Source organism: Thermobia domestica, chromosome 11, assembly GCF_964235325.1.
Source record: "Thermobia domestica chromosome 11, izTheDome1.hap1.1, whole genome shotgun sequence".
Classification (NCBI taxonomy): Eukaryota; Metazoa; Arthropoda; class Insecta; order Zygentoma; family Lepismatidae; genus Thermobia; species Thermobia domestica.
Window position 1 is genome coordinate 219,256,596 of NC_137464.1, and position 23,099 is coordinate 219,279,694.

General features: G+C 40.9%; 2 protein-coding genes across 18 annotated transcripts in view; both read left to right on the forward strand.

The window, feature by feature from the left end:
- Window positions 1-23,099, forward strand: part of LOC145664751 (uncharacterized) — a 248,516-nt gene that overhangs the window by 46,379 nt on the left and 179,038 nt on the right. For all 17 annotated transcript variants that reach the window (XM_081731648.1, XM_081731646.1, XM_081731653.1 and 14 more), the window contains one exon: window positions 21,488-22,419. In XM_081731648.1, coding sequence (XP_081587774.1) covers window positions 21,488-22,419 — 932 coding nt within the window. The remainder of the gene's footprint in view (window positions 1-21,487; window positions 22,420-23,099) is intronic.
- On the forward strand, window positions 2,980-16,298 carry LOC145664752 (uncharacterized). Its single transcript, XM_081731665.1, has 2 exons — window positions 2,980-3,200; window positions 14,728-16,298. Exons 1-2 carry the CDS (start codon window positions 3,106-3,108, stop codon window positions 15,869-15,871), a joined length of 1,239 nt encoding a protein of 412 aa, XP_081587791.1. The 5' UTR covers window positions 2,980-3,105; the 3' UTR covers window positions 15,872-16,298.

Sequence of the window (23,099 nt, forward strand, 5' to 3'; positions counted from 1 at the left end):
GAATAATACCCATACGACAAAACAATTTCTTCAGTGAAAGTGTAAAAACTGTGTTTTCCATGCATACGTCACAAAACTATTATTTCATAGTCTAGAATGTACTGGCCCGGAAGGACACGAGAAAGAAAAATAACAAATAAGGCAAATATAAAAACTACTGGTTTCTAAACCAGGGTGTTCAGTTTGGTTCAGTCTTAGATCGAGTCTCGGTCGGTCTAGGCTCGCATCTATAAACGCGGTTTAGTCTCGTCTCGAGTATACGCGAGAGTCTCGTCTTAACGCTTCTAGGTTAAGTCAGCAGTATTGATGGATCTGAACATGTAAGTTGTATATCTTATGGTTTTTCTTAATTTCACACGTCAGTATGGTCAGGCAATGCAATTCTCACAGTCCTCGTAACCGAAGGTTATGATAAACCCGAGTAGTAGTATAATAACAGTAACAATTATAATAATAATAGCAGTATTCCATTGTAATGCTATACACTCTTTGATTTGCATATCAATCTATGTATCGCTGATGGATAATTACGCCTGTTATTTAAAACATTGAGATAATGTTAATAATCTATTTCTTTAAGTGGGTGACTCACATATTAATCCGTAGTCATTATCGGGTATAGAATAGCCCTGTAGGAGTCACACCCACATCTTGTGTAGATAAAATCACATAATAAAATGAGATAGCAAAAGGTAGATTATTGAGTAGTCATTGTTTCTCATAAATAATTATAACCCCTTTCTCCCACGTAAGGTTAAGTAAATATTAGTACTCACTTAGTAAGTAAATACTACATTACCGAGATAAGCACAGATATGGATAAATAGATACTACCTAACCTGATACTATTAATGGGGTACACTCCTAGAGTAATCCCCTTACTGTGATATAGAGTACCTTCTATCTGTGATACAAGTATTTGTCCAATGGTAAAGCCTTAATACATGTAATACTACTAATAATAATACAGTAAGTTGTCAAGTTACGACCCATTTCAGATACGATTGCCTGGTCGTAGGTATAGTATAAAAAACCCATATTGATCAGTATTGGTCGCTGTTAACAGTTAATTGTTTGTTTGCTGTTTTTTTAAAATTACGTATATTTCATTTGTTTCTAAAGCCTCAATGCAAACAAACATATAATGTTGTTTTCATGTACAAAATTGTGTAGTTTGTATTCTTAGTGACTGAAGGTTTTCTTCACTACTGTTCATAAAAATTGCAACACCCAGAAAAACCTATGCCAGAACAATGAAATTTATTCCCGAGATTAGATAGAGGGCAAGATACAAGTTGTTAGAATTACAGAATCTTAGATCGCCTATGACCTTGAAAAATAAGTGTCATGTGAATCCACCACATGCTGAAATCAGAGCCTCTATACGTCCTGGTATGGAATCAAGAAAGTGCTGGATATCTTTCTAGGGAATTGTTCATCCACGCGGTTTATATCCGAGTCCACAACGCATGCAGATTTGCCTATGGCGGACCATGACAAAGAAGTTTGCGTCCAACTATTTCCCGGACATGCTCGATGGGTGATATATCAGGCGACCGGGCAGGCCACGTAAGTAGTAATGCCTGGCGTTCTGTAAAGAAAGTTTGCACATTCCTTGCTACATGTGACTTGGCATTGTCCTGCTGAAATATGAGCCTGGAGTTGCCTGTGGGTATGGCATCACCCTGGGCTCTAAAACCTCACCAATATACCGTTTGCTGTTCAAATTGCCCTGGATACGTACGAGTTGCGATCGCACGTTTTAACCAATTTCGCCCACACCATCACACTGGACATTTGGCTGCTATGACGCTCAACGATGCAAGCTGACAAATTGCGCTCACCACGGTAGCGTCGTACGCGTATACAGTTATCTCTGTAGGATAGGTTGAAACGGGACTCATCCTAAAACACAATATTTTGCTTTCAGCACGCCAGTGATGGTGTTCGCATGCCCATATATCTTATGCGTTTGTAGTTTCTAGTCAAAGAGAGTCGTGGCAACGGTAATGCAAGCCACCAGTCCCGCCTTCAGCAAACGATGTCGAACAATCGACACAGACATGACAACACCCGTGACAATACTCCAGCGTCACTCTCTCCTTCGGTGCGAGTGGTCCCGGGTTCGATTCCCGGTGGGGGCACTCGGTCGAAAAAGTGTAAAACGCTTTTTCAGGCCAGCCACTCTGAATGAGGTTTTCCTGGATTTTCCTCATTCACACCAGGCAAATGCCGGGGTGGTACCTAACTTATAGGTCCCAGCCGCTTCCTTCCTTCCCCAATCCTTTCTTCCTTCCCTTTCCCCGGATAGTGTGCTCAACGAGGGACGTAAGCCTCAAACGTGACGGGCTAAATGGCCTTAGATGCCGAAAGCTCAGAAATCTAAATCCTAAATCCCTAAATACTCCAGCGTTGAACCAACGTTGTGGATGCCGCGGTCCGGTCCATTATGCCCATTCGGACAAGGTGTCTGTCACTCCGTGCTGTGGTCACATTGCGTGGTTTAGTTCCTGCCCGTCGCTTTGAATGACCCTCTTCTGTCCACAGTTTTCACACACGCATCACTGTCGTCGCAGCATGTCCTATATGAGCAGCAATTTCGCGGTACGACAAACCCACTTCCCGTTGGCCGTCTATTCTGCCCCGTTGGAACTCGCTGAACTGCATATATTGTACCTATTGACTTCGACGAGGCATGCTGGGACTTGCCTGTGTGTTTCCACTTCAATTGACCACTATCCACTGCCTCCCTGCGACATGCACTGAAATTGTGTGGTATCACTCTTATCACAGACGAGAGGGCGCTGCCGGCCATACATTGACGCCATTTGTCTGAAATTTTAATCACTTCCTCCTACAGCATCCTTACACACATTCGTAAAATGGGGTACACTCTAGAGCAATCTCTTATCTGTGAAATAGATTATCACTTTATCTGTGATATGGCTCCCCGAAATGAATAAGAGGACTTATGATTGTACTGCCTGAACATAATTATGTGTAATGCATAAGCCTTATTTCTATGTGTAGTGTTGAATACTTAAACTTGTGATTCGCTCTCAGTGCAATTTTTATCCTTTCTTTTGTTACTTTCACTAGTTAACTATGGCTAATACTCGATCACAAAGTAGGTCTAATAGTGCAACACCGGTTTCCATGATCCTTCCCCCTGTCTCCTTAGATGTATTTTCCGATGGACCGTCTGAAAGTGTTGATAGATTTTTGGCAAATTTTGAACGTTTGGCCGAGATCAACGCGTGGACACCCGATCGGATTAAAGCTATCTTTCCCACATGCTTAAGTGGACCGCCTTTGTATTGGTACAAGACACAGGAAGAGTCTTTACGTAACAAAGACTGGGCGGGTTTGAAAGCAGCGTTTGAGGAGCAATTTGGGTCTTGTCAGATACCATTAACAGCACTTAATGCCTACAGATCGCGAGTTCAAGCCCGGGCGAACCACTACGCACTACTTATTTGAGAAGAAGTTCTTGGCAGATAAGTACAATCCCACCCTTCCCTTTAAAGATTTTATGGCAGATGCTGTTATTGCTATGCTTCCCCAACACATGCATTATTTTTCTCAAAAGACGTTCGCGAATTTTGATGCCTTAATTAAGGAAGCATTTACCAGGCAGAAAGCCGACCTGTTATTACACCAGCGCATAGCGGAACAACAGCGGGTCGTGTCATGTGACCCTCAGCTTCCCCCAGTGGCCCCGCAAGCTACTGCCAACCCCACTGTATATTCTACTCCCCAGGTTAGGCAAGCAGACCCATACGCCGAAATAATGGATAAGCTGGACAAGTTACAGCTTCAGTTCAATTCCCATAAGGCTCATGTACATTTTGCAGAAACTTCATCCAGACCCCCCACCCCCCGCGCAACTTCTCCTGCTCCATCCTATCAGCAGGATCACCGCAGAAGCCAGGAAGCATGTACCAATTGTGCTAAGTGTAATCATCGGCACGATAAGCCTCCTGCGCCAAAAACCAAACAGGGTAACAAGAACAAGGAATCGAACTCGGCCCAGCAGGCCAAAGTAAAGAACCAGAAGAAGAAGAAGAAGAAGCATAATAATACATTTCCAAAAGGCAATGATAGTTACCACGCCTATTATGGGCAATTTCCTCCGGCATACCCTCCGTATGCCCCGCCTTATCCGTATTACGGATATTCCCCACCGACTCCTTACGCTTTCCCACCCCATCCCCCTCCCCCGGCAGCCCAACCACCTAAACCGTTCGAACCTGTCCCCGAACCAAAAAACTGAATTTGCCTCAGGAGCCTTCAGCTCCTGAGCCAGCCTCTTCAAGTCCATCTCAACCGCCAGTCCCTAACCATGATACGTTATCTCCTACCATTCTCACCCTGCCACTACAGTCTGAAGGCCAATTATTCTACGTTCAGGGTTCGATAGGGAACGTAAAACGCCGTTTTCTGATTGATACAGGAGCAGAGAGCTCCCTGTTACCGTGGACAGCCTTACCACGCAATGTGACTGTATTTAAGATGGAAACAAAATCTGTATGGTATAAGCGAGAAACCGTTATCGCTTAAGTATGCAGCATACATTAAGATTAATTTGGCCGGAAAATCATTTACGGTTTTATTTAGGCTTATTCCAATTCCTAAATTTCCTATTATTTTGGCTAATAATTTTTTGAAAACTCATCAAGCCGTAATTGAATATCAGAACAATACACTCACATTACGTCATTTTGGCTGTCGTCCAAATTCAGATCAGAATATACCCGTAGGCTCTACTCAATTGCCTCCTGCAGTTGCTTCGAAAGTGCAGACGAATCAACACTTTACGTTGGTTTGTAAACAAACCACAACCGTCCCTCCACGCTCAGTTGTTTTCATTCCACTTGATATACCGTTAGGTGTCAATTTCAGTGCTGTTCACATACATACACCTATCAACAGCAACCTAAAACGTTGTTTTATTGCTCACACAGTAGCTAGTACAGACAACATAGCGGTTCCCGTTGTAAATTTGGCTTCCACGCCAAACACTTTCACAAGGGAACGCCTTTGGCTATTGCGTCTGTTCTACCAGACATTCTGAGTCGCTACATGTAAACACAGTACGTAAGTTGTTTACACCGACGGCTGAGCATGCACAACAGAAAACAACAGAACGGCTGCGAAAATTGGTCACCTTATTGATTCACAACAATTCAAAATTAACAAAGAGTTGAGTAATGAACAACAACAGAAACTAAGGGATGTGCTTACTAAATATGCCAGTGTTTTCAAATGGTCTGACACTGATTTTTCCCATATAGATGCATATGAAGCCACTCTTGACTTAAAATCTAGAGAACCCTTTCGATCCCCGATGTTTACGGTGCCACACCGATTACGGCCTAGGGCAAAACAACAAGTACTGAAATTATTAGAGATGGGCATTATTGAATTAAGCAATTCAGCAACTCGGAATAATATTCTAGTAGTTCCAAAACCTAATTCTGACGATCTGCGCAATTTTTTGGATTTACGTAGACTCAATCTTGCCTGCCATCCAATCCGGGATTCCCCAGCCAATATGGCGGACGTTATTGAGAACCTAGCAGACGCTACGTACTACTGCTGTTTCGATTTATCGCAGTCTTTTTTTCAGGTCCCCTTAGACCCTGAGACCGTCCTTTTACTGCATTTTCTGTACCGTCCCTAAATCTTAAGCATTCCATGTACCAACTGACAGCCATGCCCATGGGGCATGTTAACAGCACGATTATGCTCCAACGCATATTGCGTGACATTTTTGAAAACGTGGATCCCAACCACCTTACTATGTATGTTGATGACCTTTATTTAGGGGCGTGCACGTTTGACGAACTGTTGGTAAGTCTAGAGAAAGTACTAGCGACTGCACAACGTTACTCGGTTTTGTTCAATCTCAAAAAATCAATGTTTGGTGTGACAACACTAAAATGTCTTGGCTTTATAATCCGAGCAGGTAATATTCAACCAGACCCAGCTAAAATTGAGGCTATTTTGAGCATCCCCAAGCCCCAAACTGTCAAGCAATTACGGTCTTGGTTGGCCTCGGTGAATTTCTTTCGAACTTTCTTTGCCAATATCTCACTGAACCTAGCACCGCTTTATCAAGCTCTAAAAGGATCTCCGAAGAAATTGGTGTGGACAGATGAATGCGAGAGTACATTTCAACAAATGCGCCAGGCTCTAACTAACCCACCCCTTCTTCAGATATACTCAACCCAAGATACGGAGCATGCCCTGGTGGTAGACTCCAGTTTAATTGGCGTCGGAGCCTGTTTATTACAGAACGCGCCTCTGATGCTGACTGGCACCCGGTGCAGTTTGCATCATCCCGTCATCCGCCAAGGAAGACGCCCCCACCCATCTATGAGCTTGAATTATATGCGGTCTATTTTGGCTAAAAAAATTCTATAATATTTAATTGGACAGGAATTCACCATTTACACCGACTCACTAGCGGTCACAGCCATGAAAACCTCGAATCACCTTAGTCCCAAATTACTGAGGTGGCGAGATTTCTTTAGCACATTCTCTTTTAATATCAACATTTGACCGGAAGCAAGAACGGATTGGCAGACATGATGAGTAGGAACCCACTCCCGGTTACACACGAAACGATAGCGGAAGCGGAAGAAACCCCGCATGAGTACCAAATGCTGGCTCTCGACAAACGAGTTGATGTAGGTGAACTACAGCGCCAGGACTCATTTCTAGGGAAGATTATACGCGCCTTACAAACTGAAGATACCTCTCAGCGCCAATATAACCAATGGAAAAAGCAATTCACGATTTCGAATGGTATCCTGTATAGGAAAATCAAGGCCATACCTAACGACAGACTAGTACTCTGCGTTCCTAACAGATTACGGGATTCGATCTTTGATGAACTACACACGCATTCATTAACCCACCCGGGATTTACCAAATTACATCTGCTAGTTAAATCAAAGTATTACTTCCCGCAGATGAAACAATGGCTATATCGAAAATTAGCCAGGTGTCACGAATGCTCTCTATTTAAAAGATCGTATAAACCGTCTGTCGAAACAGTGCAACAACTACCCCACGACACTATCTTCAAGTGCTTTTCCATTGACTTGGCCGGGAAGTTAATCGCTTCCGAACCAGATCAATATCAGTACTTTTATTTGGCGACAGACCATGCCAGTGGGTTTGTTATTACTGCACCTGTAAGATCCCCAACGTCAGAAGCTTTCATTAATTTCTTTATGGACCATATAGTGACGCCCTACTCCTGTCCATCTCTCCTTTTTATGGACAAACAAACATCCCACACGTCCACAAAAACGCGGCAATTCTTAGCAAGTATGGGGGTAGAAGTTCGTTACGCCCTCCCCCACCATCATCAAACTTTGGGGCACGCTGAGAATCGAATCGGAGCCATCCAGAATGCATTGCGTTTCCTTACCAAGGAACAACACGCACGATGGCCGGACTTTCTACAGACCGCCACTGCTAGTGTAAATAAGACACCACTCACGGAACTTCGCGTCAGTCCCTTCTCGATCCTGTTTTGTATCGAACCTGCGTTCATTATTGATCGTGTGCTTAATGCACCCGACCAAGAACTAAGCAATCACGAGAGGCTAACTCTTGCACGGGAAACGCGGGACTACGTGTTATACCGAAGGAATCAAATATTTGAACGGCAACGCGAAAAATTGCATTCTAAGAAGCAACCGACAGAGTTTCTTCCTGGATCAAAAGTCGTTGTGCAACGCATATATGCCAAACCCGGTGATTGCAGGAGTATTCAACAACTATTTGATGGCCCCTTTGAAATTCACAGCCGCCTAGATGGTAATTCATATATGGTCTTAATGAACGGTCAACAGGTCCCAATAGCAAAATCACGTCTGAAACTGTATATACCGGATGAAAATCCGAGTCCCGAATTTCAGACGAAGTACAGACAATATCTGTAACTACATTCATTGGTAGCAGAGTAATCGTGTAGCATTCCCATGTATAAATGCACCATATATATACATATATATGCTCAAACGCCCGACTTTGTCTCTTGTTTTCACATATATCATACCCTGCCTTAGCATCCTGAGCTTCCGCAAACCCCACCTACCCGTGTCTACCCCCCTATCTCCGCCACTATCTAGTGCCGTAGTCCCCCCAGGCCCCTCCCATGTGGGTTATTCGTAGACGAAAACGGAGCAAATGACTATTTACAGCCATTGCATGCACATTTTTACACTTATACATAATGACTGCTTGGTCCACGCCAGCGTGCATACGCGTAGCAGCCATATTGATTTTCTAATCCAGGTGTAATTGATTTCATTTTCGTCACTAATTCATGACCCAGCTTGTTATTGAGTGTTACTTGCCTACTTAGGTTCTTAAACCTAATGCGGACACATCTCAGTGTATATGCAGCTTGTGCAGATATTCGTTCTACGAGTAATCCTACACGCTTCGTAGACTACCGTATGTTACCCCCCTCTTTCCCTTTCAGAGACAAATGATCTTACGCACGCATATATGATGCATTTATTCATACAAGGAATCACTTATTTAGACTTCCATACGTTATATTATTTACTTTTATTCTCAATTGTTGGCAAAACTTAGGCATATACCCACGTGCTTCAGTAAGTTCATCACGGTACTTCACAATTGGACCACGCTTCATGTCATCCTATGATGCATTTTCCAACATAACAACTGCTTACAGAACGAGTTTGTTCCCTGTTAAAGGTTTGATTGTGTTATAACTATAGATAATTCAAGGGAGACATGCGCCCCCTTGAATTCTAAGGGCTTTGGGCCCCCCCGAATTGTACGAGCGTACCAATGACATTGGTCCCCCTGAGATTTTAAGGGCTCTGGTCCCCCTGGAATCTCGAGTGAATACCCACCACATTGACCCCCAAAATGGTCAACATAATAGTTACAGTATCTAATATACTTTATACTCACATATGCTATTTCCCACACTTCCCTCGCTCCGATCAATATTTGAGTAATTCCTATGCGAAAGTAACTACAAACAAATACAAAATTCTCTAACCAATATTTTGCATCTTTTCTCGGTGAACAACACGTAATCGCATAAAAAATACTATACGGTTACACGGGACATTCATTCATTTGATTAACATGACCCCCCCCTAACAAAATATATATACTACACTGTTACGCATAACAACGATATATCCTCCATTCGGTTTCTTACACATAATTTCCGTGTAGTTCAAAAACCCTTTTAGGTAACAAATGCATTTCTTTCGGAAGAAGGAGAAAGATTTAGATAGACTTCAGCATAGGCTGAGTTTCCGAGTTAAAAAAAAAATTATACAATATCCCCAGGAAAATACAACATAGGTTGTATGTAGCCCTATTCCCAGACCCACCCATTTCTTCTTTCTCTCTATGCAAAAAAAAAAAAAAAAAAAAAAATGAGAACGTCTCATAAATAGATACGGCAATAAGTAAGCTCATTCCCGTGGCAATAAACTTACATTCCTTGCCTCTCACTCAACTGAATGCATTTGTTCCCACGGTTTCTCGAGACACATTTTCGTGTGTACAAACACAACACACGAATTCATATACAAACACAAAAACAGAATATCTTTCGCGTCGCGCCCAACCGAAGGTACGTTAATAGTATCTTAGTACTTACCAAGCCATCCTCTTCGAGCATCGTCCCCACAACGTGATCAGCACACACTACACTAATTACATTAATAAACGACCCCGTTCGATTTGCATAGCTTGGGAAATACTTTCACTCAGGGTTTCCCCCTCCTTCCTGATCTTTTACGGTCGTAGTCAGGAGCCTCACAATGCAAGTGCATTCGCACGCATCAGTGAATCCTGCGCCAGTCAGGTGGCCATCCTGCCAAGAAGGAATTCCCACCTTGACCTTCACCAGGTCAACGAATTCTTCTGTACTAAAATTAACTGTGTTAGATCCTCCAACCCGTACAGCTAACTCTTGGGAAGTAAATTATTGTATGCCATAAGGCCAGCCATATATTAAAAAAAAAAAAAAAAAAAAAAAAAAACATAGAACTAGAATTTGCATTTCGTTTTAATAGCTCAATTGTAGACTACCTGTAAGACGAGTTCGTTTTCTCCCTTTCAGGTGGCTCGTCTCTGTTTTTGGCCTTATTGCAGTACATCCCGTGAGGGCCCAAACCCCCTTCGATATGGTAACTCTGGTTACAATTATCAGTGCCGTGGGTACTGTAGGATGTGTGATATCCATTATCTTTTGCTTTTGTTGGTGTCGATATGGCAGACCCAAACCACGTTCCAGATTCTATAATTCGAATATTACGTCACAGTTCACGCATCCTCGCCTACATGCTTCTTCCACTCACAACAATGGGGAAGAGCGCCTTCTGTTAACACGTTTGGAAGGACACCGTGTATCAACACCTTCGCCACACGATCCTGTACCTGATTCATGTACCACTCCATCCAGACCTGCATCTCCTCCTATGGATTCATTGCTTAGCCCGAGATATTTCTCACAAACACCATTGTAAATATTCTCTCATATTAGTTGGTGGTGGTATTTTCTATTCGTTTTATCCTTCAAAAAAAAAAAAAAAAAAAAAAAAAAAACAACTAAAAACCGTATGCTATCTCCCTTTTCCTGATCACATTCTCTTATGCCTATTAACCTTTCATTTCCCTTCCTTTAACTCTTTCTGCCTGCATTAACGTTTACATTCATGGCAGATTGCACTGAAAGGGAATTACAGGTGCATCTTGGATGCACATTAATTTCCAAAGGCTAAGGTTTGTGCTTCAAGGAAAAACCAGTGGAATATACAACATTCCCCTGATATTTATGTATCTATGTATTTACTTTATTTAGTTGATTTATTTTAAGTTATATATATGTATATATATATTTATTTTGTGTTTATATTGTTCATATCTGTAACATGCATATAATGATTAACGGGTGTGATAATCCATTGCCTGCCATACGAGTCAGACAATCCTTTTTTTCTACCATGTATAAATGTAAATTGATATGCAACTTTTAACGCTTTACTCTTCTGGATCCCATCGATACATTTAATCATAGGTTGTTCGTCCTTCTTGGACATACTCTTTAGATTAGTCACTGTACTAAAGAGGTTAGCGCTGCATGTACACCGCTATTACAACCTTATGCCTTATTAGCCACCCTTGGTACCAATGGCTAGGTAATGTTATTCTTCTTCCCTATGTCCCTGCACCAAGCATTCTAGGCATGAAACTGACGTTGCATCTAGTATATAGGCAGTGTGCTTCACGAGTTTCACGACACATAGTGTTTTCCAGTGCCTTGCTGAACTCCTTATACAGGGTGACCAACGAACTATGATCGAAATTCACAACTTTGGGCATCCATTACAGGATTGCTCAGTATTATTTTTTTAAGTGGGGGAATATCACGATAACATCGAGTTTGATCGAAATTTTTATAATTTCAAAGATCATACATTTTATTATTAAAAGTGAATGTCACCCGGAAAAATACCAAAGTGAAAAATAAGTTATTATTGGTTTGGTCAAAAACAGGTAGAAGGACACCAGGAAACTGAATAATACCCATACGACAAAACAATTTCTTCAGTGAAAGTGTAAAAACTGTGTTTTCCATGCATACGTCACAAAACTATTATTTCATAGTCTAGAATGTACTGGCCCGGAAGGACACGAGAAAGAAAAATAACAAATAAGGCAAATATAAAAACTACTGGTTTCTAAACCAGGGTGTTCAGTTTGGTTCAGTCTTAGATCGAGTCTCGGTCGGTCTAGGCTCGCATCTATAAACGCGGTTTAGTCTCGTCTCGAGTATACGCGAGAGTCTCGTCTTAACGCTTCTAGGTTAAGTCAGCAGTATTGATGGATCTGAACATGTAAGTTGTATATCTTATGGTTTTTCTTAATTTCACACGTCAGTATGGTCAGGCAATGCAATTCTCACAGTCCTCGTAACCGAAGGTTATGATAAACCCGAGTAGTAGTATAATAACAGTAACAATTATAATAATAATAGCAGTATTCCATTGTAATGCTATACACTCTTTGATTTGCATATCAATCTATGTATCGCTGATGGATAATTACGCCTGTTATTTAAAACATTGAGATAATGTTAATAATCTATTTCTTTAAGTGGGTGACTCACATATTAATCCGTAGTCATTATCGGGTATAGAATAGCCCTGTAGGAGTCACACCCACATCTTGTGTAGATAAAATCACATAATAAAATGAGATAGCAAAAGGTAGATTATTGAGTAGTCATTGTTTCTCATAAATAATTATAACCCCTTTCTCCCACGTAAGGTTAAGTGAATATTAGTACTCACTTAGTAAGTAAATACTACATTACCGAGATAAGCACAGATATGGATAAATAGATACTACCTAACCTGATACTATTAATGGGGTACACTCCTAGAGTAATCCCCTTACTGTGATATAGAGTACCTTCTATCTGTGATACAAGTATTTGTCCAATGGTAAAGCCTTAATACATGTAATACTACTAATAATAATACAGTAAGTTGTCAAGTTACGACCCATTTCAGATACGATTGCCTGGTCGTAGGTATAGTATAAAAAACCCATATTGATCAGTATTGGTCGCTGTTAACAGTTAATTGTTTGTTTGCTGTTTTTTTAAAATTACGTATATTTCATTTGTTTCTAAAGCCTCAATGCAAACAAACATATAATGTTGTTTTCATGTACAAAATTGTGTAGTTTGTATTCTTAGTGACTGAAGGTTTTCTTCACTACTGTTCATAAAAATTGCAACACCCAGAAAAACCTATGCCAGAACAATGAAATTTATTCCCGAGATTAGATAGAGGGCAAGATACAAGTTGTTAGAATTACAGAATCTTAGATCGCCTATGACCTTGAAAAATAAGTGTCATGTGAATCCACCACATGCTGAAATCAGAGCCTCTATACGTCCTGGTATGGAATCAAGAAAGTGCTGGATATCTTTCTAGGGAATTGTTCATCCACGCGGTTTATATCCGAGCCCACAACGCATGCAGATTTGCCTATGGCGGACCATGACAAAGAAGTTTGCGTCCAACTATTTCCCGGACATGCTCGATGGGTGATATATCAGGCGACCGGGCAGGCCACGTAAGTAGTAATGCCTGGCGTTCTGTAAAGAAAGTTTGCACATTCCTTGCTACATGTGACTTGGCATTGTCCTGCTGAAATATGAGCCTGGAGTTGCCTGTGGGTATGGCATCACCCTGGGCTCTAAAACCTCACCAATATACCGTTTGCTGTTCAAATTGCCCTGGATACGTACGAGTTGCGATCGCACGTTTTAACCAATTTCGCCCACACCATCACACTGGACATTTGGCTGCTATGACGCTCAACGATGCAAGCTGACAAATTGCGCTCACCACGGTAGCGTCGTACGCGTATACAGTTATCTCTGTAGGATAGGTTGAAACGGGACTCATCCTAAAACACAATATTTTGCTTTCAGCACGCCAGTGATGGTGTTCGCATGCCCATATATCTTATGCGTTTGTAGTTTCTAGTCAAAGAGAGTCGTGGCAACGGTAATGCAAGCCACCAGTCCCGCCTTCAGCAAACGATGTCGAACAATCGACACAGACATGACAACACCCGTGACAATACTCCAGCGTCACTCTCTCCTTCGGTGCGAGTAGTCCCGGGTTCGATTCCCGGTGGGGGCACTCGGTCGAAAAAGTGTAAAACGCTTTTTCAGGCCAGCCACTCTGAATGAGGTTTTCCTGGATTTTCCTCATTCACACCAGGCAAATGCCGGGGTGGTACCTAACTTATAGGTCCCAGCCGCTTCCTTCCTTCCCCAATCCTTTCTTCCTTCCCTTTCCCCGGATAGTGTGCTCAACGAGGGACGTAAGCCTCAAACGTGACGGGCTAAATGGCCTTAGATGCCGAAAGCTCAGAAATCTAAATCCTAAATCCCTAAATACTCCAGCGTTGAACCAACGTTGTGGATGCCGCGGTCCGGTCCATTATGCCCATTCGGACAAGGTGTCTGTCACTCCGTGCTGTGGTCACATTGCGTGGTTTAGTTCCTGCCCGTCGCTTTGAATGACCCTCTTCTGTCCACAGTTTTCACACACGCATCACTGTCGTCGCAGCATGTCCTATATGAGCAGCAATTTCGCGGTACGACAAACCCACTTCCCGTTGGCCGTCTATTCTGCCCCGTTGGAACTCACTGAACTGCATATATTGTACCTATTGACTTCGACGAGGCATGCTGGGACTTGCCTGTGTGTTTCCACTTCAATTGACCACTATCCACTGCCTCCCTGCGACATGCACTGAAATTGTGTGGTATCACTCTTATCACAGACGAGAGGGCGCTGCCGGCCATACATTGACGCCATTTGTCTGAAATTTTAATCACTTCCTCCTACAGCATCCTTACACACATTCGTAAAATGGGGTACACTCCTAGAGCAATCTCTTATCTGTGAAATAGATTATCACTTTATCTGTGATATGGCTCCCCGAAATGAATAAGAGGACTTATGATTGTACTGCCTGAACATAATTATGTGTAATGCATAAGCCTTATTTCTATGTGTAGTGTTGAATACTTAAACTTGTGATTCGCTCTCAGTGCAATTTTTATCCTTTCTTTTGTTACTTTCACTAGTTAACTATGGCTAATACTCGATCACAAAGTAGGTCTAATAGTGCAACACCGGTTTCCATGATCCTTCCCCCTGTCTCCTTAGATGTATTTTCCGATGGACCGTCTGAAAGTGTTGATAGATTTTTGGCAAATTTTGAACGTTTGGCCGAGATCAACGCGTGGACACCCGATCGGATTAAAGCTATCTTTCCCACATGCTTAAGTGGACCGCCTTTGTATTGGTACAAGACACAGGAAGAGTCTTTACGTAACAAAGACTGGGCGGGTTTGAAAGCAGCGTTTGAGGAGCAATTTGGGTCTTGTCAGATACCATTAACAGCACTTAATGCCTACAGATCGCGAGTTCAAGCCCCGGGCGAACCACTAACGCACTACTTATTTGAGAAGAAGTTCTTGGCAGATAAGTACAATCCCACCCTTCCCTTTAAAGATTTTATGGCAGATGCTGTTATTGCTATGCTTCCCCAACACATGCATTATTTTTCTCAAAAGACGTTCGCGAATTTTGATGCCTTAATTAAGGAAGCATTTACCAGGCAGAAAGCCGACCTGTTATTACACCAGCGCATAGCGGAACAACAGCGGGTCGTGTCATGTGACCCTCAGCTTCCCCCAGTGGCCCCGCAAGCTACTGCCAACCCCACTGTATATTCTACTCCCCAGGTTAGGCAAGCAGACCCATACGCCGAAATAATGGATAAGCTGGACAAGTTACAGCTTCAGTTCAATTCCCATAAGGCTCATGTACATTTTGCAGAAACTTCATCCAGACCCCCCACCCCCCGCGCAACTTCTCCTGCTCCATCCTATCAGCAGGATCACCGCAGAAGCCAGGAAGCATGTACCAATTGTGCTAAGTGTAATCATCGGCACGATAAGCCTCCTGCGCCAAAAACCAAACAGGGTAACAAGAACAAGGAATCGAACTCGGCCCAGCAGGCCAAAGTAAAGAACCAGAAGAAGAAGAAGAAGAAGCATAATAATACATTTCCAAAAGGCAATGATAGTTACCACGCCTATTATGGGCAATTTCCTCCGGCATACCCTCCGTATGCCCCGCCTTATCCGTATTACGGATATCCCCCACCGACTCCTTACGCTTTCCCACCCCATCCCCCTCCCCCGGCAGCCCAACCACCTAAACCGTTCGAACCTGTCCCCGAACCAAAAAACTGAATTTGCCTCAGGAGCCTTCAGCTCCTGAGCCAGCCTCTTCAAGTCCATCTCAACCGCCAGTCCCTAACCATGATACGTTATCTCCTACCATTCTCACCCTGCCACTACAGTCTGAAGGCCAATTATTCTACGTTCAGGGTTCGATAGGGAACGTAAAACGCCGTTTTCTGATTGATACAGGAGCAGAGAGCTCCCTGTTACCGTGGACAGCCTTACCACGCAATGTGACTGTATTTAAGATGGAAACAAATCTGTATGGTATAAGCGAGAAACCGTTATCGCTTAAGTATGCAGCATACATTAAGATTAATTTGGCCGGAAAATCATTTACGGTTTTATTTAGGCTTATTCCAATTCCTAAATTTCCTATTATTTTGGCTAATAATTTTTTGAAAACTCATCAAGCCGTAATTGAATATCAGAACAATACACTCACATTACGTCATTTTGGCTGTCGTCCAAATTCAGATCAGAATATACCCGTAGGCTCTACTCAATTGCCTCCTGCAGTTGCTTCGAAAGTGCAGACGAATCAACACTTTACGTTGGTTTGTAAACAAACCACAACCGTCCCTCCACGCTCAGTTGTTTTCATTCCACTTGATATACCGTTAGGTGTCAATTTCAGTGCTGTTCACATACATACACCTATCAACAGCAACCTAAAACGTTGTTTTATTGCTCACACAGTAGCTAGTACAGACAACATAGCGGTTCCCGTTGTAAATTTGGCTTCCACGCCCAAACACTTTCACAAGGGAACGCCTTTGGCTATTGCGTCTGTTCTACCAGACATTCCTGAGTCGCTACATGTAAACACAGTACGTAAGTTGTTTACACCGACGGCTGAGCATGCACAACAGAAAACAACAGAACGGCTTGCGAAAATTGGTCACCTTATTGATTCACAACAATTCAAAATTAACAAAGAGTTGAGTAATGAACAACAACAGAAACTAAGGGATGTGCTTACTAAATATGCCAGTGTTTTCAAATGGTCTGACACTGATTTTTCCCATATAGATGCATATGAAGCCACTCTTGACTTAAAATCTAGAGAACCCTTTCGATCCCCGATGTTTACGGTGCCACACCGATTACGGCCTAGGGCAAAACAACAAGTACTGAAATTATTAGAGATGGGCATTATTGAATTAAGCAATTCAGCAACTCGGAATAATATTCTAGTAGTTCCAAAACCTAATTCTGACGATCTGCGCATTTGTTTGGATTTACGTAGACTCAATCTTGCCTGCCATCCAATCCGGGATTCCCCAGCCAATATGGCGGACGTTATTGAGAACCTAGCAGACGCTACGTACTACTGCTGTTTCGATTTATCGCAGTCTTTTTTTCAGGTCCCCTTAGACCCTGAGACCGTCCTTTTACTGCATTTTCTGTACCGTCCCTAAATCTTAAGCATTCCATGTACCAACTGACAGCCATGCCCATGGGGCATGTTAACAGCACGATTATGCTCCAACGCATATTGCGTGACATTTTTGAAAACGTGGATCCCAACCACCTTACTATGTATGTTGATGACCTTTATTTAGGGGCGTGCACGTTTGACGAACTGTTGGTAAGTCTAGAGAAAGTACTAGCGACTGCACAACGTTACTCGGTTTTGTTCAATCTCAAAAAATCTCAGTGTCAAACTACTCAGACAAAAACAATGTATTCGGTGAAAATCATGTTACAATTTATTTAATTCTAACACTTAACGCAATAACTAAACATGAAAAGCTATTAGTAAATAAATATATAGTGTACAACTCAAAACATTGAATTTCTACATTACAAAAACAAATTTTAGCAATTATAAGTATAAATTCATATTTAGTAGACATATATCCACTCATACAACATAGAAGTATTCACACAACTCTTGTACACGACTCATTTCAATACAATGATCATAAAGATTCGTTACTAACTGTCATTTCTTTTCTTTGCGGGACCATTTCTCGAAAATTATTTTCACTATCTTTTAGATTTCTCTCCAAATAGTTTTTTGTTCGTTCTAGTATTTTAGTGTTTTATTCGTAAGTTTTTACCCTTTAGATATCATTTGAGCAGATAATAGATTTACAATATCAACATAGTACATTGAATGTATAAATCTACACACAATGGGTTGAGCTTGTAGCGTTGCTGGTGGGGCAGATGGCCAAAAGACTAATTCCAAGAAAATATATAACAGTTCATTTATCCCAATTCAAAATCTTCGACGTAGACTTGAATGATATACAGATTAATTTTACACATTCAAATACTTCGCAAGACTCCTAACTGAGAAGCAAGTATCCGTCTTATTAGCAATGAGGATACAAAACTTACCAGGAATCGAGGGACTTGGCCCAAGACACAAAAAGAACTGTCATAAGGAAATAAAGAAATTAACGTTTCAGCTGTACAGCAACAGATAAAATATCCTATCCAGACATTATGTTTCAAAAGTTTGAACAGGCTGAAAGTCAAATAGTCCAACCATGCAATTTGTTCTTTAATAAAAATGCAAACTGCTTTTTGTGAATTGGACAAATACGCAGATGAGGCTCTTCGAGGCTAGATAGTATGTGGCATAAAAAGAGAACTAATAGAAAAACAGCTCTTGTTCACAAGAGAGTGTGAGTTTCTAAGTAATTCTTAGTCAAATCGATATTTGAAAAGTTTATAGTGTAGTTGAATAAGTATGAACTAAGTAATAAAAATAACTTTGGAATATCTAATTAAGTTGATCAGAAATTTGTTTATAATTATTCAGAAACCTGAAATGTCTCGTTATAAACTAAATAACTGCAATTTTAAGGACGAATAAGGACCTAAATACTTTTGTTGTGCATATTAAGTATTACGGCATTAAATTTTATCAAAACATGATATCATAGGGAGCGCACTGTAGCAGTTCAGATCCTACTTTAAACTACAGCTTACGTCCTATATGGGCTCGCTTTTGATGGAGGATGTACAAATAATGAGTAATCTCGGTCGATCATTTATTTTTATGTTTGTTTATGATCATAATTCCATGCTAATTGATTGCTATTTACCAGATAGCTGTAGCAGTTGGAAGTAGAGAGCAATATTTGTTTTTACAAGGCATTCGAGCTCTTCCTCCTGATCTAGTAAGTAGTGTATGTGTCTTTGATGTACGTGGTCCCGGGTTCGATTCCCAGTGGGAAAGCACAAAAAAGTTAATTTCATAATCAATCACTTTCATTAATCATCCGTCTCCTTTACTTTAAAGAGCATAACCGTGAAGTTAAAAGAAATCAACCAAAACCTATGTATTAATAGCTGGGTCTACAGTACTGGTTTTCAACTAATAACGCTCTTCTGTTAAGTACATAGAAAGTTAGTGACATAACTACACTTACTTAAAAACAGCGTTCAATACAAACTTCTTGTAGTTCAGTTTTGATTTTCTTCTAGAGACCTATTTTCTAAAGAATGCTATACATACTTACTCGTAGCGGAACAGTTTAGTTGAAAAAAACTTTATTGTCCACGAACCTCTGTCTACTAGCCGCTGCCACCTTGATGCCTCGTATTATCGTCTTGGTTATGCCATTGATCTACTGCAATATCTCCTTCGTGGTACAACAGTTCGTGTATCAAGAATGTTATAATAAATTTCTGCCTTCATTATGCCATGAGCATACATTTCTTGCCATTGCGCTCAAAACACAGTTTGTTTCCCTTGAATCATTGTTGCACACTTCAAGTTCGTCTTGAACAGGTCTATAGCAAATGGTTGTTGAAATCCAAATTATTTTAGATCAAAAAGGAGCGCGGTAGAGCATTCACATCTGGTGCGTGAAACCACTGGTTCGATCCAAGCTCGCGCCAAGTGGGTTTTATGGTGAACACACACCGTGTGCGTGGATGTTCTCGGAGTTCTTCCGTTTCCTCCCACTTTCTTTATTGTACCATTTCATTCATTGTTGTTATCTCCGTCTCCTTTAGGCTGCATGGCATAATCGTGGGACGTAAAACAGAAAGAGTTCATTCTGTTTTGTACTTTATAGATTTGTAGGGTATATTCTAATTCTTTAATTCGAACACTATAGTAGATTCCCGAGTTGGAGTTCATGCAGTATATTGCACAAGTATTTTAATGTTCTTCCATCGATTCTGTATCTACTGATATGCAAGTGGAAATAAAAATGAAATTTTGTTTGTTTTCTGATGCTTTTTTAATCCTATGCAATGTCTCCTTTATCACACCAGAAGATCAACATTATAATCTGTGGCTGATATAGATTTTGAATGGGGAGTTTCTTTGAGCTACGAAATCAGTTTTTCCGTTCGTATTCGCCTGTGTTAAGTGCAAGTGTTTCGATCCACTTGTGCAGTTGTTACTTCTCTGTTTAACAGAAGAATATATCGAAAGTGTCTTTATTTGTTTTATTTGACACTCCACGCTCTTTAGCCTACAAATGGTACTACTTCAAATTTGCAAAATTGAAGGCGTATTCACAAGAAATAACTCCACTCTAAACTATCATTAAAGGATAAACAAATTCTGAAGACTAATGTACCAACTCAGTAATAAATAATAAAGTAATAATAATAATAATAATAATAATAATAATATAATGGAAATATTCAATTTATGACGTCTTTGATATCATATACCTGCAATATTTGTTTAACTCGCAACAGCTTTTCAGTTGTTCTGCTTTTGCACAGTGTAGTCTGTTGTTATTCCTTTAACTTCATTTGCTTTTGTTGTGTTTTAATAAAGCTGATGATACATAAACCGCATAGGGAACCTGTGGGATATAATCGTAACCAAAGTGCATCAAACGTTTATAAGAACCAACCACAGGCTGATGGAAACCCTTCAAAAGATGATATTGTGACAGATATCCGAAGAAAGAGTCCAAGTTTTGTAGACTGTGTGACAAACAGAGAGGAAACAGCTACTGAATAGAAATGATGCAAACCAAATAGTACTTAATCCAATTAATTTTTGCCATAGTTAAAATCATACTTCATGCTTTATTAAACTTCACGCTGACTTTAACATTTACTACCATCTGTATCTGTAACAAGAAAAATAATAGTTGTTTATATTTATTTTGTTGTAAAATTTAATAAGGCACGTTGTATGGAAACATAGTACAGTAGAGTCCGTAAAACTCGGTACTCGATGAACTGGCAGTCCGGATAACTCGGCTACACCCTGGCAGGGCGAAAACACCCCGTGCGCAGACCCGTTCAAGTATTTTTCTGAGGTCTGTCTTATCAAGTGAATTGCTGTACAGTGTGCAATCATTGATTTTCATTTTCATGTGTAGTAAAGGCTCTGTGCCTTCATAAAGTACGTACTTTTCCTTTCTTTAAGGGTAATTGGGCAGTTTATTCTCTGTTGTATTCTCAAGCAACCAACAGAACTGTATTTTCTGAGGAAACGCTTGTATTTATTCTTTTTTAACCTCATTCCCGTTAACTCGGCAGTTTTACAACCTCAGCCATCCTTCGGTCCACATTAGGCTGAGTTTTCTAGACTCTATTGTACCTAGCCTTAATTCATTTTCAAGTTGAAAATTAGTGACAAAAAGAAGAAAGACAGCATTAATATGTTTATTTATTTGTTTATTTTCACAGGATACATTTGGAAGTGCCAGTGATAATAATACAGGAGATGTGTCATCAAGGAATATATCTGAAAATTTCGGTAATTCTGACAGAAATGATCAACCTATTCTACCGAGTCATTTATCGAGATCATTATTTTCTGAGACCGAAAGTTCTAGCTCATCATTGGAAGCATTAAGTAGTCAACAGAAGACAAATGTCAGTGAATCGACCACGAGTTCGTTCTCTGCTGCCGAAAAACATGGATTAGCACGCAAAATGAAAGTTGAAGTGACCGAAATAGATTCCGTTGGACAAAGTGATGAATTGAATCTTTTGCTTACTGAAGATAGTAGTGTAGCTAATGAATTGTTGACTTTACTACAAGATTCTGTCAATCATATGGACACACACAAATCCGTCAAAAGGGAAATTTCTAAAGAACTGGATCGTCACAACAATACTGTATGCCTACAGCAAGATATAATGCCAAATGACAAAGATAGTAGTTCTTCGAAAGTTGGTAATATTGAAATTGGCACAATTTCTAACGCAACGGAAGTAAAAGTAGCATGTTCTAGTACCCCAATAGTAGACAGTAACCAACGTAATAATGAAGTAAGTGGTAAAAGAGTGGTAAAATCCGTCAAAAAGGAAATTTCTGAAGGACTGAATGATCAGAACAATACTCTATGCATGAAACAAGGTATCACGCCAAATGGCGGAGATAGTTGCTCATCAAAAGTTAGTGATAGGGAAGTTGGCAGCATTTCTAACGCAACGAAAGTAAATGTAGCATGTTCTGGTACCTCAATAACAGACAACAATGAAGGTGATAGTGAAGTGAATGTTGAAAGGATGATAGACATGCTATCAGAGATTGTAAAATCTCAGGTGATACCCGGTAATTCCAGTGTTAATGCCATTCGAGACATGAGAACTCAGACTGCGCAGAATTCTAGGTAAGTGAATATGTAGAACTTTTTTTTTTTTTTTTTTTTTTTTTTTTTTTTTTAAGTAACATACTCTAAGGGTTACAAATAAACTCCTTGACACAAAGCCCCAGTGGGCTGAAGCTGACATATCGGCGGTTTGAAATTGGGAAACGTAGGTCACCCTGGCGGAGAGTTCTCTCATCGTTGTTACTGGATTTCTTAACCAATCCTCTATTCTTTATTTTAGACAGATCCCCAATGGTCCTCACGTTGGACCAACATTATCTGATGGGCAGGTTCTTCAAAACTCATTCAACCGTAGCCCCATAATACATGTCATCCTCACGGCTCCTCAACGTCACTTCCTCTCACCCTCAGAGCCCCTTTCCTTCTCTCAAGCTCACTTGCCTTCACCGTCAGGCCCCCTCAAAGTTACTCATCCTCACAGCACCTTCCCTCTCCTTTCGTCCTCAACCTTACTCGCCCTCATCCTAACTGCCCCTCCTTACCCCTCAACCTCAGGCATTGACTTTGAGGTGAGTAATGTTAAAGGAAAACCTCATGAGGACCAACCTGATGAGGGCTTCCATATATGATCTCCAATGGTCACCTATCCAAGCTCTGCTAAGCAGATCCAGAACCTCTTGAATTCGGGATGTGCAGGTGGTGCATTAGATTGAAGAATGAATGTAGTAACTAGAGCTCAA